Source organism: Helianthus annuus, chromosome 11 (assembly GCF_002127325.2).
Source record: "Helianthus annuus cultivar XRQ/B chromosome 11, HanXRQr2.0-SUNRISE, whole genome shotgun sequence".
Classification (NCBI taxonomy): domain Eukaryota; kingdom Viridiplantae; phylum Streptophyta; class Magnoliopsida; order Asterales; family Asteraceae; genus Helianthus; species Helianthus annuus.
Window position 1 is genome coordinate 33,281,316 of NC_035443.2, and position 13,577 is coordinate 33,294,892.

The window sequence follows — 13,577 nt, forward strand, 5'->3', positions numbered from 1 at the left end:
AGTTCGTTCAATACTCCACTTCAAAGGATAATTTAATTAAGTGTGGGACCATGTGCTAGCCAATCGGCTGGCCAGTTGATCGGCTGGCTGTCCGTTCGGACAGCAGTCCGATCGGTCAGCATCCTGACCTGATCAACCTGTTCGTCTAACACTTGGTTGTTCTGGTTGTTTGTCGTTATATCGAGGTGTTTTGACAACGAGTCGAACCATAAAACCCTCGTTCTTACTTGTTTTTCCTGATCGGACAGGAATCACCCAAATCTGGCCGGTGAACTGTTCGGAACGGAGTTTAGCGTTTAACCCGAAATCGGTGAACCTCGTGGATAGAATCAGGATCTTGAGTCATGCAACCACTGGAATGATTGGCAAGTCGGCACAAGCTCCGTTTCTATCGGTTTTGAAGGCATTGAGTGTAAAAGAGTTGACAGAGAGTTGGAAAACCATCTTTCAATCCTTTTCACCGTGTAAATGTTTAGTTCTATGAAAGAACTTTGTTTTTTATGTGGAAATCGGCTAGATCCAAATGGTTCTTGGTAAATTGAGGCCAAGACATGAAGTTCTTCAAGAACACCATGATGATATCATCCTAGAACACTTGAATCTTGATGATTTCACGGTTAGAAATCAAGATTTGAAAGATAGAAAGGTGTAGGAGTGCGTGTAGATCAAGAAAGTACACGATTTAGGACGAAATCTTACCGGAATCGAGAGAAATCTGAGAAAAGGATGAGCTAAGCGTGCTGGTCGGACAGAGGTTTCCAAAAGTGGAAGGGATGACAATGACAGGGGTATTTATAGGATGCCAAATGAGGAAAGTACTGGTCGATCGGCCAGGCAGCCCGATCGGACAGCCTGTCCGATCGGACAGCAGTCCGATCGGCTGACTGTTCGATTGGCTGGTAGCCTGATCGATCAGCTGCACGATTCGAGTGTTCGGTGCGACGATTTTTGATATTTCGATTTCGATTGAGGACGATGCGAGTACGATAGAGTTTCCTATTCAAATTACTTTTAATCCCAACTACTATATCTAACATACAAGCTTCTATATCTCGCACTATCTCTTCTCCACCAATTATCATAATTCGATTTCGATTGAGTTTGATTGGGTTTGATTGGGTTTCGATTTTGATTCGAGTTTCGGTTGATCACCACACATAACATAAAGTAAATATGCACAAGTAACACATAAGGCACACACACACGTATAATAACAACCAAAATTCGCGTAATTCGAGTTTCGGGTTCGATGATGATTAGATTAGTTCGATTACTGCTTAGTTGACTTTATCGCATTGTTACTTCATACTATTCACAGTCGTAAAGCGGTTCGCATCGAGAAATATACTTCGATTACTTCAATTGTAATTAATTACTTCACATAATACAACTAACGTAAAAACATAAAATAGACTAACTACAGTCAAAGAAGTTAAACAGGGATTGAGCGAGGAGAGACAGATCGCAATTAGCGATCTTTTCTTCCTTTGACTTCAATCTTGACTTTGACTTTGACTTTCGGAAACACGGGGTGTTACAAGACTCTTCTATGGAAATGATTGAAAAAGCAACCTTGACAGAAGGAAATGGTTCCCTGGTTAACAAATTTGTTCTAACAGGCTGATATATATCATCAAGGCCCATTAGAAATTGCATCAGTTTTTTTAAAGTAGTGAGAATCATTATAGTCTTTTATTGACTTACACGAACATGAAGGCAGATGTAACATAGCATCAAATTGTTTCCACATTATAGTTAATCTATTGTAATACTCAGCTACTGTACTACCATTTTGAGAAACATTGTTTATTCTTTTATACAAATCATATACAACCTAACCATCAACCTTGTCATAGGTCTCTTTCAGATCAACCCAGACCTCAGAGGCAAGTTTAGAAAAGTCTTTCCTTAAAAACAATTCCTCAGATACATAATTCAATAACCATGTAAGGACCACTGAGTTACACCTATCCTACTGACCCGCTAAGACCATCATCATCCTTAGACTTAACACATTTTCCATCAATAAAACCATATTTATTCTTAGCTTCTAATGCCAATTTCATAGCACTTGACCATATAGCATAATTTTCAATTCGCTTTAGTTTTATATTAACAATTGTTAACGCACTAGAGCCACTGGGATGTAAGTACAATGGGTCACCTATATCCAACTTACTAATAAGAGTCACAGAAGAACTACCAGTAGCACCCATTATAAAAAATCACAACACTAACAACACTAACACAAACCATCAAGAAAAACAGAATGAAGATAATACTCACAAAAAGTGAATAATAAGCACAACATATCCAAAAAAATAACAGGAGCTAACTGTGTAAATGTCCAGATTCCTGGTTCATCACTCAATAGGTGCCATGATAAGTCTTTACACAGTAGCTATACAACAAGTCCTTAACACATATCAAAATAACAACAACTACAAGATGCAACCCATACGACTCGATCAAGTGCCAGTCCATCTAGCCGGGTAACAATAATATGCCTAGACACAACAATGCAATAATGAAAAAAAAAATAACAAGAGACAGAGAACAGAAGATCTCACAACAACGTTTAACTCCTTCCAAGCAGATTTATCTTATAACCTTCTAGGGTTACAAAGTAGATCGAAGAAGAACACCAATAGACAACCTGGTTGGTTTGCCCTAAAACCTTCTAGGGTTTCAAAGACCAACACATACTTTAACTCCAGAAGACAAGAGATCTCCTTCTCAATAAATCCAACAAACCCTAACTAGGGTTTTTACCACACAAGATCTGAACAGATCTCACAAGGTCTATACCTGCACACACTTCAAGAACAAGATCAAAACGAATCTACAAGAGGAAAATAATCCAAAACAACAAATAACTAGATCTAAACCCTAGATCTCACAGCGGAAACCCCAAAATCAGACTTAAGAGCTATCACATAGCTCTGATACCATGTAAAGAACAATGGTATGAACAGATATGAAACAACAACACAGATATAGCGACAAAAACGTGACAAAACTCTTATTAAACCAACCCAAAGATTTACCCCCCAAAACCTGAGATCTTACAAATAATAAGATCTCCAAACAGTACAAGATACAGAGATACACTTGATGATTATCCACTGATGATCATATATCTCAGAAGTTTAATCTCTCTAACAGATGAGAGATAATACAACAAAACTAGACGAACAACAAACCCTAATTACAACTAGAGAAAGTGAACGTGAGAGGTGAATACACAGAACAATGACATAAGACTCTTTTATACCAACATCTGTTACATTTACATCCAGGCCCCTCAAATGTTACACTGAGGACCCTGAACCTCAGCAACAAATGATCGCAATTCTCAGCAACATAAGAATGTTACACTTTAACCCCTCAACATTTGTTACCTGCACATAACAACTTGTAACAGACTTATGTAACAAACCTTTTGTAACAACTATAAATATCCAACATATGAAATGACTATTATAACATCTATTTTTAACAATAATAACATTGTATAATTGAATGATTAAATGCAATAAGGTGTACGCAATGTTCACAATCTACTACTCTTATTTTATTTGATGTATAATAATTAGACGATGTATATTCATCAATAGAACCTTGACAAGAATGATATGTAACATGCCTAAAGCGACCTAACATAAACAAACTTAATTCTCTTCTCGGTAGTTTAGAGCTATACGTGACCGCAGTGACTCGTGGATCTGCATCTTCGATGCGTCTCGATAAAAAGCCTAGGAACAACATTATATGGGACAATGTAAAACTTCTAACTTTTAAGTCTACTCCAAGTTCCAATTATCATCTTTTGCTATCTCCATTGTCGGCAAATCTTTTTTAATCAACAAGAATTAAGGACATAATCTTTGTGCTAGATAAGGGCACGTGCAGCAATCTTTAAGAAGATTGTAAGGCAGTCAGTAGTGACTGATTGTACCATTTCATTGTGTATATCCTTGAAACATAAAGTTCTCAAAATCTGACAAAACTCTTTCCTTTTTCATTCCAAACACACTTTCATGTCTGTGCCCATTACCTCACAGCCTGTACTGTTCTTCAAACTGGATATCAAGTCCAAAATTTTACATAATTCCAACCAATACCCATGTGATATTCTTCCGTTTTAATCATTCCACCACCAACAATCATCTTCATCCTCACCAGCAGATTTTCAAGATTTCTTTAGGGTTTTTGCTCTTATCATCATGTGGGATTCGGAGTCTGATTCGGTTGCTGGAAGAGATTATGATAATGGAGTCATTTCTGCTACCAAACATGGCGTCCAGACCGATCGTTTCGAACAAAGAGGCAAATCTTGGTACGTACCAGTCGATTACACATTCGTGTTTTCTCATATTTATAATGAGGCAGCCTCTCTATCAGTGGGATAGAGATACGGTTTGCCTACATCCATTATCCGCAGACTCTACCGATAGTTTTGCTATTAGCGGTAAAATATGGTTGTTGTTACTTGTTGTTTATACCGAAATTAATCATCAGAATTTATAATATACAGGTTTGTTGCTACTGATGTTCCAAGTGATTTCTTGGTCCAGATTGGTGATGTTTGCTTCCATTTACATAAGGTAATAGTTATAACTTATTAGTTCATTATCGAACAATTTGTGTTTAGAGTTATAAATTAATTTATTGTGTTCTTATCTATCAAACTTTTGAAGTATCCCCTGCTTTCAAGAAGTGGGAAAATGAATAGAATCATATATGATTCAAGAGGAATAGACTTGAGCAAGATAGCTATGGATGACATACCCGGTGGCCCGGAAGCCTTCGAACTCGCTGCGAAATTCTGCTACGGGATCGCGGTTGATCTGACCGCCACGAACATCTCCGGGCTCCGATGTGCGGCCGAGTATCTGGAAATGACGGAGGATTTGGAAGAAGGTAATCTCATTTTTAAAACAGAAGCTTTTTTAAGTTATGTGGTTTTATCATCATGGAGAGATTCCATTTTGGTACTCAAAAGTTGTGAAAACTTGTCTCCTTGGGCTGAGAATCTCCAAATTGTTAGGAGATGCAGCGAATCTATCGCTTGGAAAGCGTGCGCGAACCCTAAAGGTATCCGGTGGCAGTACACCGGAAAACCTATGAAGGTTTCTAGCCCGGGCTGGAATGAGATGAAAGATTCTAGCCCGAGCAGAAGCCCGGTTCCACCAGACTGGTGGTTTGAAGATGTTTCGATTCTTCGAATCGATCACTTTGTGAGGGTGATCACCGCAATTAAAGTGAAAGGGATGCGGTATGAGCTCATTGGAGCTGCGATAACGCACTACGCTACTAAATCGCTTCCCGGGTTGATCAAAGAGTCAGGGGCTAGTGGTTTACCCGAAGAAGGAAGTAGTGGCGCGGTTTCGGGTCATTGGAAAGGGGGGTTACACATGATTGTAGCTGGGAATAGAGAGGATCCAACATCAACTAGCCAAATGAGAGATCAAAGAATGATAATTGAAAGCCTTATTAGCATAATTCCTCCACAAAAAGATAGTGTCTCATGCAGCTTCCTTCTTCAGTTACTACGAATGGCTAACTTGATGAAGGTGGCTCCCGCGCTTGTTACGGAGCTCGAAAAGCGTGTCGGGATGCAATTCGAGCAGGCCAATTTGGCTGATCTTTTGATCCCTTGTTACAACAAAGCTGAAACAATGTATGATGTTGATTTGGTTCAAAGGCTTTTGGAGCATTTTCTAATTCAGGAACAGATGGAAACCGAAAACCCTAATCGTCAATCGGTGCACGAAGGGGTTCAAAGGATTAATAGCTCGAATGCGAAGATGAGAGTTGCTAGGCTCGTGGACAGCTACCTCACCGAGGTCTCGAGGGATTCGAACCTTTCTTTGACGAAGTTTCAAGTCCTTGCCGAGGCGTTGCCCGAATCAGCAAGAAGCTGCGACGATGGATTGTATCGCGCTATTGATTCATATCTTAAGGTACAACAAACTTAATTATACGCTTTGTTATTATTCTAAAAATAAAGCGGCACATGTGTTAGGACATTTAAAGAATAGTCCTTCAACACATGTACTAAAGTTCACAGGAAATAATGGCATGGTGCTAGAAAATACAATACTAAAAGCTACATATTTAAATAAAAAGATATGAATGTTTTTTTACATAAATAGTCATTTTCAACGTTACAAAGGCACGTGATTTGGTGGAAGTCCAGATACTCACATCCGACACAGGAAAATCAAACTTTAGGTGGCACCAATATGTGGTGGTGGAGTGGTATGGAAAAGACTTGATGTTTTAAGTGACTCAAGTTCAATTCCTCTTCTTCCATTATTTTCTGCGGCACCTGGTGATGATGGGAGACTAGGCGAGTAGGCAGAGATTGCTAGTTCGATCCTTGAACTGAGCGGGTTTTACCTCACCTCAGTACTGTGGTGCTTTTGGGCGAGTGTTCACTGTGCTTCAGCCTTAGGTGAGGGTTTTCCCCGATTAGGAGGCGAATGTATCCCGACGTAATGGCCATGACCAGTAGCTCATTTGAAGGATTCGTTGTCCATTACAAAAATTAGGTGGCAAAAACTTTTGGCCGTTAAAAAAAAATCTTTTGGTGGCAAAAACTTATTGGTTACACAAACGTACCACAACATTTTTTTGTTTTTAGCCAAAGGGTGCACAAATTTCCGTTAGAGCCGATGTGCACAATTTTCGGCCACACAATTTTTTTTTATTGGTTTATAGCTAAAAGTGCACATTCTTTTTTTAATTTTTGGCGGAATGTAAGTCCACACTCCATCTTTAATTCTATTCTATTCTAATTCTATTCTAACTACTACAAAAACCAATTGGGGGAATAGTGCCAGGCAGCTGCCTGGCACTCCCCCATTGGACCAACCCATATTTAATTTAGTTTTATTCTCACCTTAAAATTACGGTTTCGTCCTTCGCTTAAAATTACTGTTATGCCCCCAGCTCAAAATAAATTTATAATCTTGCCTCTAACTCAAAATTACGCTTTTGCCCTCGGGTCAAAACCTAACTTTTACTTTTGTTCCCAGTTTAAAATTACGGTTTCGCCATCTGTTTAAAATTACGTTTTCCCCCAGCTAAAAATAAAATGTTGTTTTTCCCTCTAGCTCAAAATTACGATTCTGCCCTTAGCTAAAAATTACGCTTGTGCCCACCGTTCAAAATGAAAATATGTTTTTCCCCCCAGCTAAAAATTATGATTTTCCTCTCAACTTAAAATTTACCCAAATGGGGGAATAGTGTCAGCCAGCTGCCTCGCACTTCCCCATTGGACCAACCTATTTTTAAATTAATTTCATTTCCAGTTTAAAATTACGCTTTCCTCCTTTGTTTAAAATTACATTTTTGCCCCAGCTCAAAATAAAATTATACTCTTACCCCTAGCTCAAAATTACACTTTTGCCCTTGATTGAAAACCTAACTTTTGCTTTTGTTCCCAGTTTAAAATTACGGTTTCGCCCTTTGTTTAAAATTACGTTTTTCCCCCAGCTAAAAATAAAATTTTGTTTTCCCCTCTAGCTCAAAATTACGTTTTTGCCCACCGTTCAAAATGAAAATATGTTTTCCCCCCTAGCTAAAAATTATGATTTTGCTATCAGTTTAAAATTATGATTTCGCCTCCGGTTCAAAATATATTTATGATTTTGCCCTATGTACAGCGATACAGAGAGAGGCACAAAATTACGGTCATATCATCGTTTTTTTCCCCATAGCAAAATTATAGTAGTCTTTTTGTAATTGATTGAGAATTATTCGGCCATCGCCCCGCCCAATAGCCCCGCAACGCGGGCGGGGCATCTACTAGTTCTATACAATCTATAAGTATAAATAAATAATAGCATGATAGATCATCTATATAATCTATAAATATAAATAAATAATAGCATGATAGATCATATATGATACTAGATTAAAATCTCATGTATTACACAGGTTGATAATAATAATATATATAATTAGTAATTAATAAGTTATGATTTAAAAAAAAAACACATGCATTGCACGGTTAAATAAACTCATGTATTATATTAATAGAAAAAAGTATTATGCAATTTGTTAACATATACAGTCGTTAAAATATGTATTTAAAAAATAAATATTGACGTAACGATTATAAATTTTGTTAAGTGTTAAAACATTATTCTTTCATTTGGGTATTACATTAATTTTCTTAATACCATCCCATTTTTATTATTATTTAACTTATTATAATTTTACTATTCTTATCATCGAATCCCAAAAAAATTTAAAAACCGCAAATAAAACAATTATCATTATTGTTTTTCGTTTTATAATATTTTAACCAACATAATTTTAAAGTTGGTAAAAAATATTAGTTTATTTTAAAATTATTAATTTGTTTTATATTATATTCATTGATGATATAAAAACTATTAGTTAGAAAATAACTAACAATAATTAATTAGGAGAAAGAAAGGGAAGGGAAAACCGAAAAGTAGATGCATCCAATGGATGATATGTGTTCACTATTATTTTCTTTTATCATAAACTATAGATATAGATATGGGTGAGGGTTGAATTTAATTGACAATATCATTGGAGTTAAGATATTGCTCTTTTTAAGGTCAAGAATTTGAGTCCTGCTAAAGACATATCTATACTATATAATAAAAGAAACCAATGAAGGGACACATGTCATTCATTGGAGCCATCTAATTTTTCTCTTCTACTTAATTATAGATAATTAATATTAATTAAAAGATAAATATAAAATGAAATTTAATATAAATTTAAACAATTCGTATAGAAGATAATATAATATTAATAGTAATTAAAAAATAATTATAAAATTAAATTTAATATAAATTTAAACAATTCGTATAGAAGATAATATAATATTTTGAAATATTTATTAGATTTCAAAATTATTTATCCTGAAATTAAAAAAAAAGAGGTATACTAAATATAATAAATTCATATAATATAAATGATTTATTTATTTTATTAAACTAAAGTAGGTAAGGGTAGAACTTATTTAAAAAAATGTTTATAAAGGGTAAACAAAAACATTAATCAATTCACTATGTTTACGTGGCATTTATAAGAACCATCACCGCAATCACCCCATCCATCATATATCGAGTATATTCGTTCGATTTTTTAAAGATATCATTTTTTATTAGATTCATTCAATAAAAGAGGTTTTTTAAAGATATAATATTTTTATTATTTACTATACAATTTGCATTTATGCAACTCATGTAATACACCGGGTTTTTAAAAATATAACTTTTTTATTATATGGTATATAAAATTAGATTTATTCAATCCGTATACATAGGGTTTATAAAGATATTAAAATATATAAGTTTTGATTGATTGATATATAAAATTAGACATGTGCTCAACCCATACAATACATAAGGTTCTTAAAAATGTAACTTTTTCATTATTTAATATATAAAATTAAATTTACTCAACACGTACAATACACGTGGTTCTTAAAGATATAATTTTTTTATTATTTAATATATAAAATTACATTTATTCAACCTATGTAATAAACAAGGTTTTAAAAGATATATTGTTTTATTATTTGGTATATAAAATTACATTTATTCAACCCGTGTAATAAACGAGGTTTTAAAGATATTTTTTTTTATTATTTGGTATATAAAATTACATTTATTCAACCCGTGTATTACACGGGGTTCAAACCTAGTTTGATATAATTTAAACCAATAAAAATATATTTACTATAGATACCGATTTTACTAATTTATACATTTTTTTTTATTTAATCCACCTATGAATTTTGATCTACTACACTACTAACTATTAAATATTTAATTTATTTAATCCGTATAATATATATGTGCTTTAACCTAGTCATTATATATGTTATATAAAAAAAAGAAAACATTTGAATAAATAGTAGCAAAATAGATTATGCGTTTTCAAAATAGATTGCACATGCTTCTTCAAAAATGCGTTTTGAAGGCAGATAATCAATTTTTCATACAGACACTTTTTTAGATTATTTATGTTTTACAAACGCAATAATCAAATAATCACTTCAAAACGTAATCCCAAACACCCTCTAAGAAGACGTCATGTGTCCATTTTCTTTTAAGTTTCTGTTACACCCTTATAATATGAATTATATACATCTTTTAACTCATGTAAAACTTTTATAATCTTATTTTCAATGATTACTTAAAGAGTTAATTACATAGTTAGTTCCTGTGGTTTGCACAAAGTAACATACTTAGGTACTAATAATTTAAAATCACATTCTAGGGTATTAACTTTTCATTTTGTAACGTTTGGAGGTATTAACGTTATTTGTAGGTTTAAAATCACATTCTATTAGTAACTAAGTATGTTATTTTGTGCAAACCACAGAGACTAACTATGTTAATACGTCCAAACGTTACAAAATGAAAAGTTAATACCCTAGAAGGTGATTAATACCCTAGAAGGTGATTTTAAACTATTAGTACCTATGTATGTTATTTTGTGCAAAACACAGGGACTAACTATGTAGTTAACTCTTACTTAAATAAAAACTAAATACGTAACTGTGTTCTTTTCTATAACATTCCGATATAAATCTTATTGAAAACGAAGTTGTATTCAAAATAAAGTACTTTTTGGTATCGTAAACCATACCGAGTACTGGTACCGTAACGAACGAAACGATACCGGCCGAACATCGGTATTGGTACCATTATCGGTATTATCAGAACTGATATCAGCATTCATTTTTATGGTTTTCAAACTATGTAAACGCATGCCGACACTCTCTTCAACATATCACGACTTTATTTTTTGGATTTCCTCTTTTGTTACACGGAGGCGCCATATACATAATTAAATCTAAGAGTGTTACACATATTTTTTTATATTGTACTATACATTTTTACCCACGGCATTGTGCATGCAAAACTTTCTAGTTGATTTAAATTCTCGTTTGATGTTTGTAATGATCCATTAGTTATATTTTTTATAAGTTTCACATAGCTATTTTAATTTTAAATATGTGACACAAGATGCTTTTATTTTTTATTTTTTGTTTTTTTTTCATACATAATAACGCAGTTTGTTTGACAGGCTCACCCGACCCTCTCTGAACATGAACGTAAAAGACTATGTAGAGTCATGGACTGCCAGAAGCTTTCAATGGACGCTTGCATGCACGCTGCACAAAACGAGCGGCTTCCACTCCGAGTCGTGGTGCAGGTTCTCTTCTCTGAGCAGGTGAAGATCAGCAACGCAATCGCAAGCAACTCAGTTAAGGAAACCGGGGGTTCACACTACCAACCAATGGTTCAAAACCGAAAAACTTTGCTAGAAGGAACTCCACAATCGTTTCAGGAAGGATGGGCCGCTGCGAAAAAGGACATAAACACTCTCAAATTCGAGTTGGAGACCGTGAAGACGAAATACTTGGAACTGCAACATGACATGGAAAATTTGCAAAGGCAGTTTGATAAGGTGACTAAACCGAAACAACAGTCCGCATGGTCTAGCGGATGGAAGAAGCTGAGCAAGATAACGAAGCTTAGTACGACGGAAAATAACGTTGATAGTCCGAGTAATGCAGCACAGGCTCGAAAGGCTCCGAGGAGGTGGAGGAATTCGATTTCGTAAACATACATAAAAAAATAAGAAAATTATCCGTAACACGCACTGCATTACGGATAAAAAAAACAAAGTTTTATCAATAGCGTTACTGTTTTATAATTTCTTTCAATTTGCAGGAGTTGAATTTTTCATAAGATTAGTTTCATCCCATTTGTTGTGTAGTATTCATTTCATTTTTCGTCATTGTTTAATTATAGACTTTGCTTTTGTTGTGTAATTCTCGGTTTTAAAAGCAAGTATATTGTTATTTTATTTACTTATTTTATCGTATTTATTTTTGGCATACTAGTGACGAATATTTCAGCTCATTTGGGGACGAATGCTTTTACTGAAGCCTCCAAATTCCAATGGTCCAGTCCAACAGAATAAAGTTATCACGATTTTTTCCAACCATTTTAATTAATGTATGAAAAGGACCTGCCTGTTAACAAGCTAGAATATTCCAAAACAAGGACCGAATTAATAATTAGTACGGACACAACTTAATGAAAAGTTTTATTCTATTCTCATAATCTTAAATTCTTATTCTTACATCTTTTTCACTTTATCTATATATAGAGATAGAGAGGAGGAATGTGGAATATCAACACCCGAACAAAATCGTGCCTGCCCTTACAATATTTAATTTCAAACATTATATAATTTTATACTAGTTGTACACCCGTGTGAATACACGGGTATGTTTAATAATAATCAAAATCAAATACTAAAAAACAGATTATAACGATGTTAAAGACAGTATGTGTTAGTTTACATGTTTGATATAGAAATACACTAAGTAGTTTATAATGTGCAAAGTTTTTTCCTACATCTATATGTAAAATATGATGTGCAATTATTTAATGAATTCACATTCGCGTTATAGTTATGAATTGACAACAACATCAGGCATAAGTCATAAGTGAAGGTACAAAACATTCAGAAACAAAAGTCCTCTATCTCTGTTTCAAGCCAAATATTGACCTTGAAACCATATCAGCAAGTGGCGCTGAATTTCTTGATCTCAATACCCAACCCACCTGAAACTGACAATTACTATCTCGTAAGTTTCAAAACAACATTTTTTGAACCTTCCTTGAGAGACTACTTTAAAGGTGAAATTACTCATTCAATATTCCATCATATGGGAGGAGAGAATCAAAAGTACAATCGTGAATCAAGTATCGTCTTGGAGGAGAGAATCGAAAGAACCATCGTGAATCTGAATCAATATTCCAGCTTCTTGGAGGAGAGAATCGAAGTTGCTGAATCAATATTCCATCTCTCGTCTTGGAGGAGAGAATTGACGTTGATGCAGGTGGTGTTCAGAGGCGTGAGAGAGATCAGAGATTTTGGTTGGAGAGAGAGCTGAGATTTAGGTTTGAATTTTGAAATAAATGACGCGGTGGGAGAGAGTAGAGATTTAGGTTTTGAATTTTGAAACAATATATCTGATTTTGAAATGTTATTTATGTATTATTAATATTAAATAAAATGTTATTTATGACATCAGCAAAACCTATGTGGCATAGCAGAGAAGTTGACACGTAGACAAAATTAGGTCAGCATCTAAGCTCCTTTAATAGAGAGTATAGATAATTAAACATGTTAGGAGTCAAAACATCAGACAGAATTTCTTAAATGAAAATACACATAGTAGATTGTAGAAACAAAAGGAAATTGTGTGTCATGTTTATTACGGGGTTATCTAATAACTTCTTGGTTATAGACCTAACACTATAAAATATAAAAAAATATTGCTGAATCACTGAATTTCTCATTGATAACCTCTCAACAAAATAATTAGAGATATTCATAAAAGATATATTCTACATTCCTATTCTATTATACCCTTGTGGTCGAAACTCGAGGTTCCCGGATGATGAGAATGTTTTGAAAGTCATGGAATAGGATTCATGGTAGGTTCTTGGTAAAGATATCGCAAATCTAATTGGGGATGGAACATTTAGGTCTGT

General features: G+C 34.3%; 1 protein-coding gene across 2 annotated transcripts; it reads left to right on the plus strand.

The window, feature by feature from the left end:
* The first annotated feature begins 3,005 nt into the window (after positions 1–3,005).
* LOC110889996 (root phototropism protein 3) lies at positions 3,006–11,882 on the plus strand. 2 transcript variants are annotated; one of them, XM_035979704.1, is made up of 5 exons: positions 3,889–4,339; positions 4,538–4,607; positions 4,701–5,966; positions 11,089–11,676; positions 11,712–11,882. In XM_035979704.1, the coding sequence occupies exons 1-4, from the start codon at positions 4,227–4,229 to the stop codon at positions 11,626–11,628; spliced, it is 1,989 nt and encodes a 662-aa protein (XP_035835597.1). In that variant the 5' UTR covers positions 3,889–4,226; the 3' UTR covers positions 11,629–11,676; positions 11,712–11,882. The 2 variants fall into 2 exon arrangements, with proteins under 2 accessions (XP_021993262.1, XP_035835597.1); XM_022137570.2 differs by having other exon boundaries at positions 3,006–4,339; positions 11,089–11,882.
* The last annotated feature ends 1,695 nt before the right edge of the window (positions 11,883–13,577 follow it).

Excerpts from the sequence above, each read along its gene's own strand:
- LOC110889996 (XM_022137570.2), top strand. The coding sequence starts at position 4,227 with ATGTGGGATTCGGAGTCTGATTCGGTTGCTGGAAGAGATTATGATAAT. Across the intron at positions 4,340-4,537 it reads GAACAAAGAGGCAAATCTTG|GTTTGTTGCTACTGATGTTC; the intron begins GTACGTACCAGT and ends TATAATATACAG. Across the intron at positions 4,608-4,700 it reads TTTGCTTCCATTTACATAAG|TATCCCCTGCTTTCAAGAAG; the intron begins GTAATAGTTATA and ends AAACTTTTGAAG.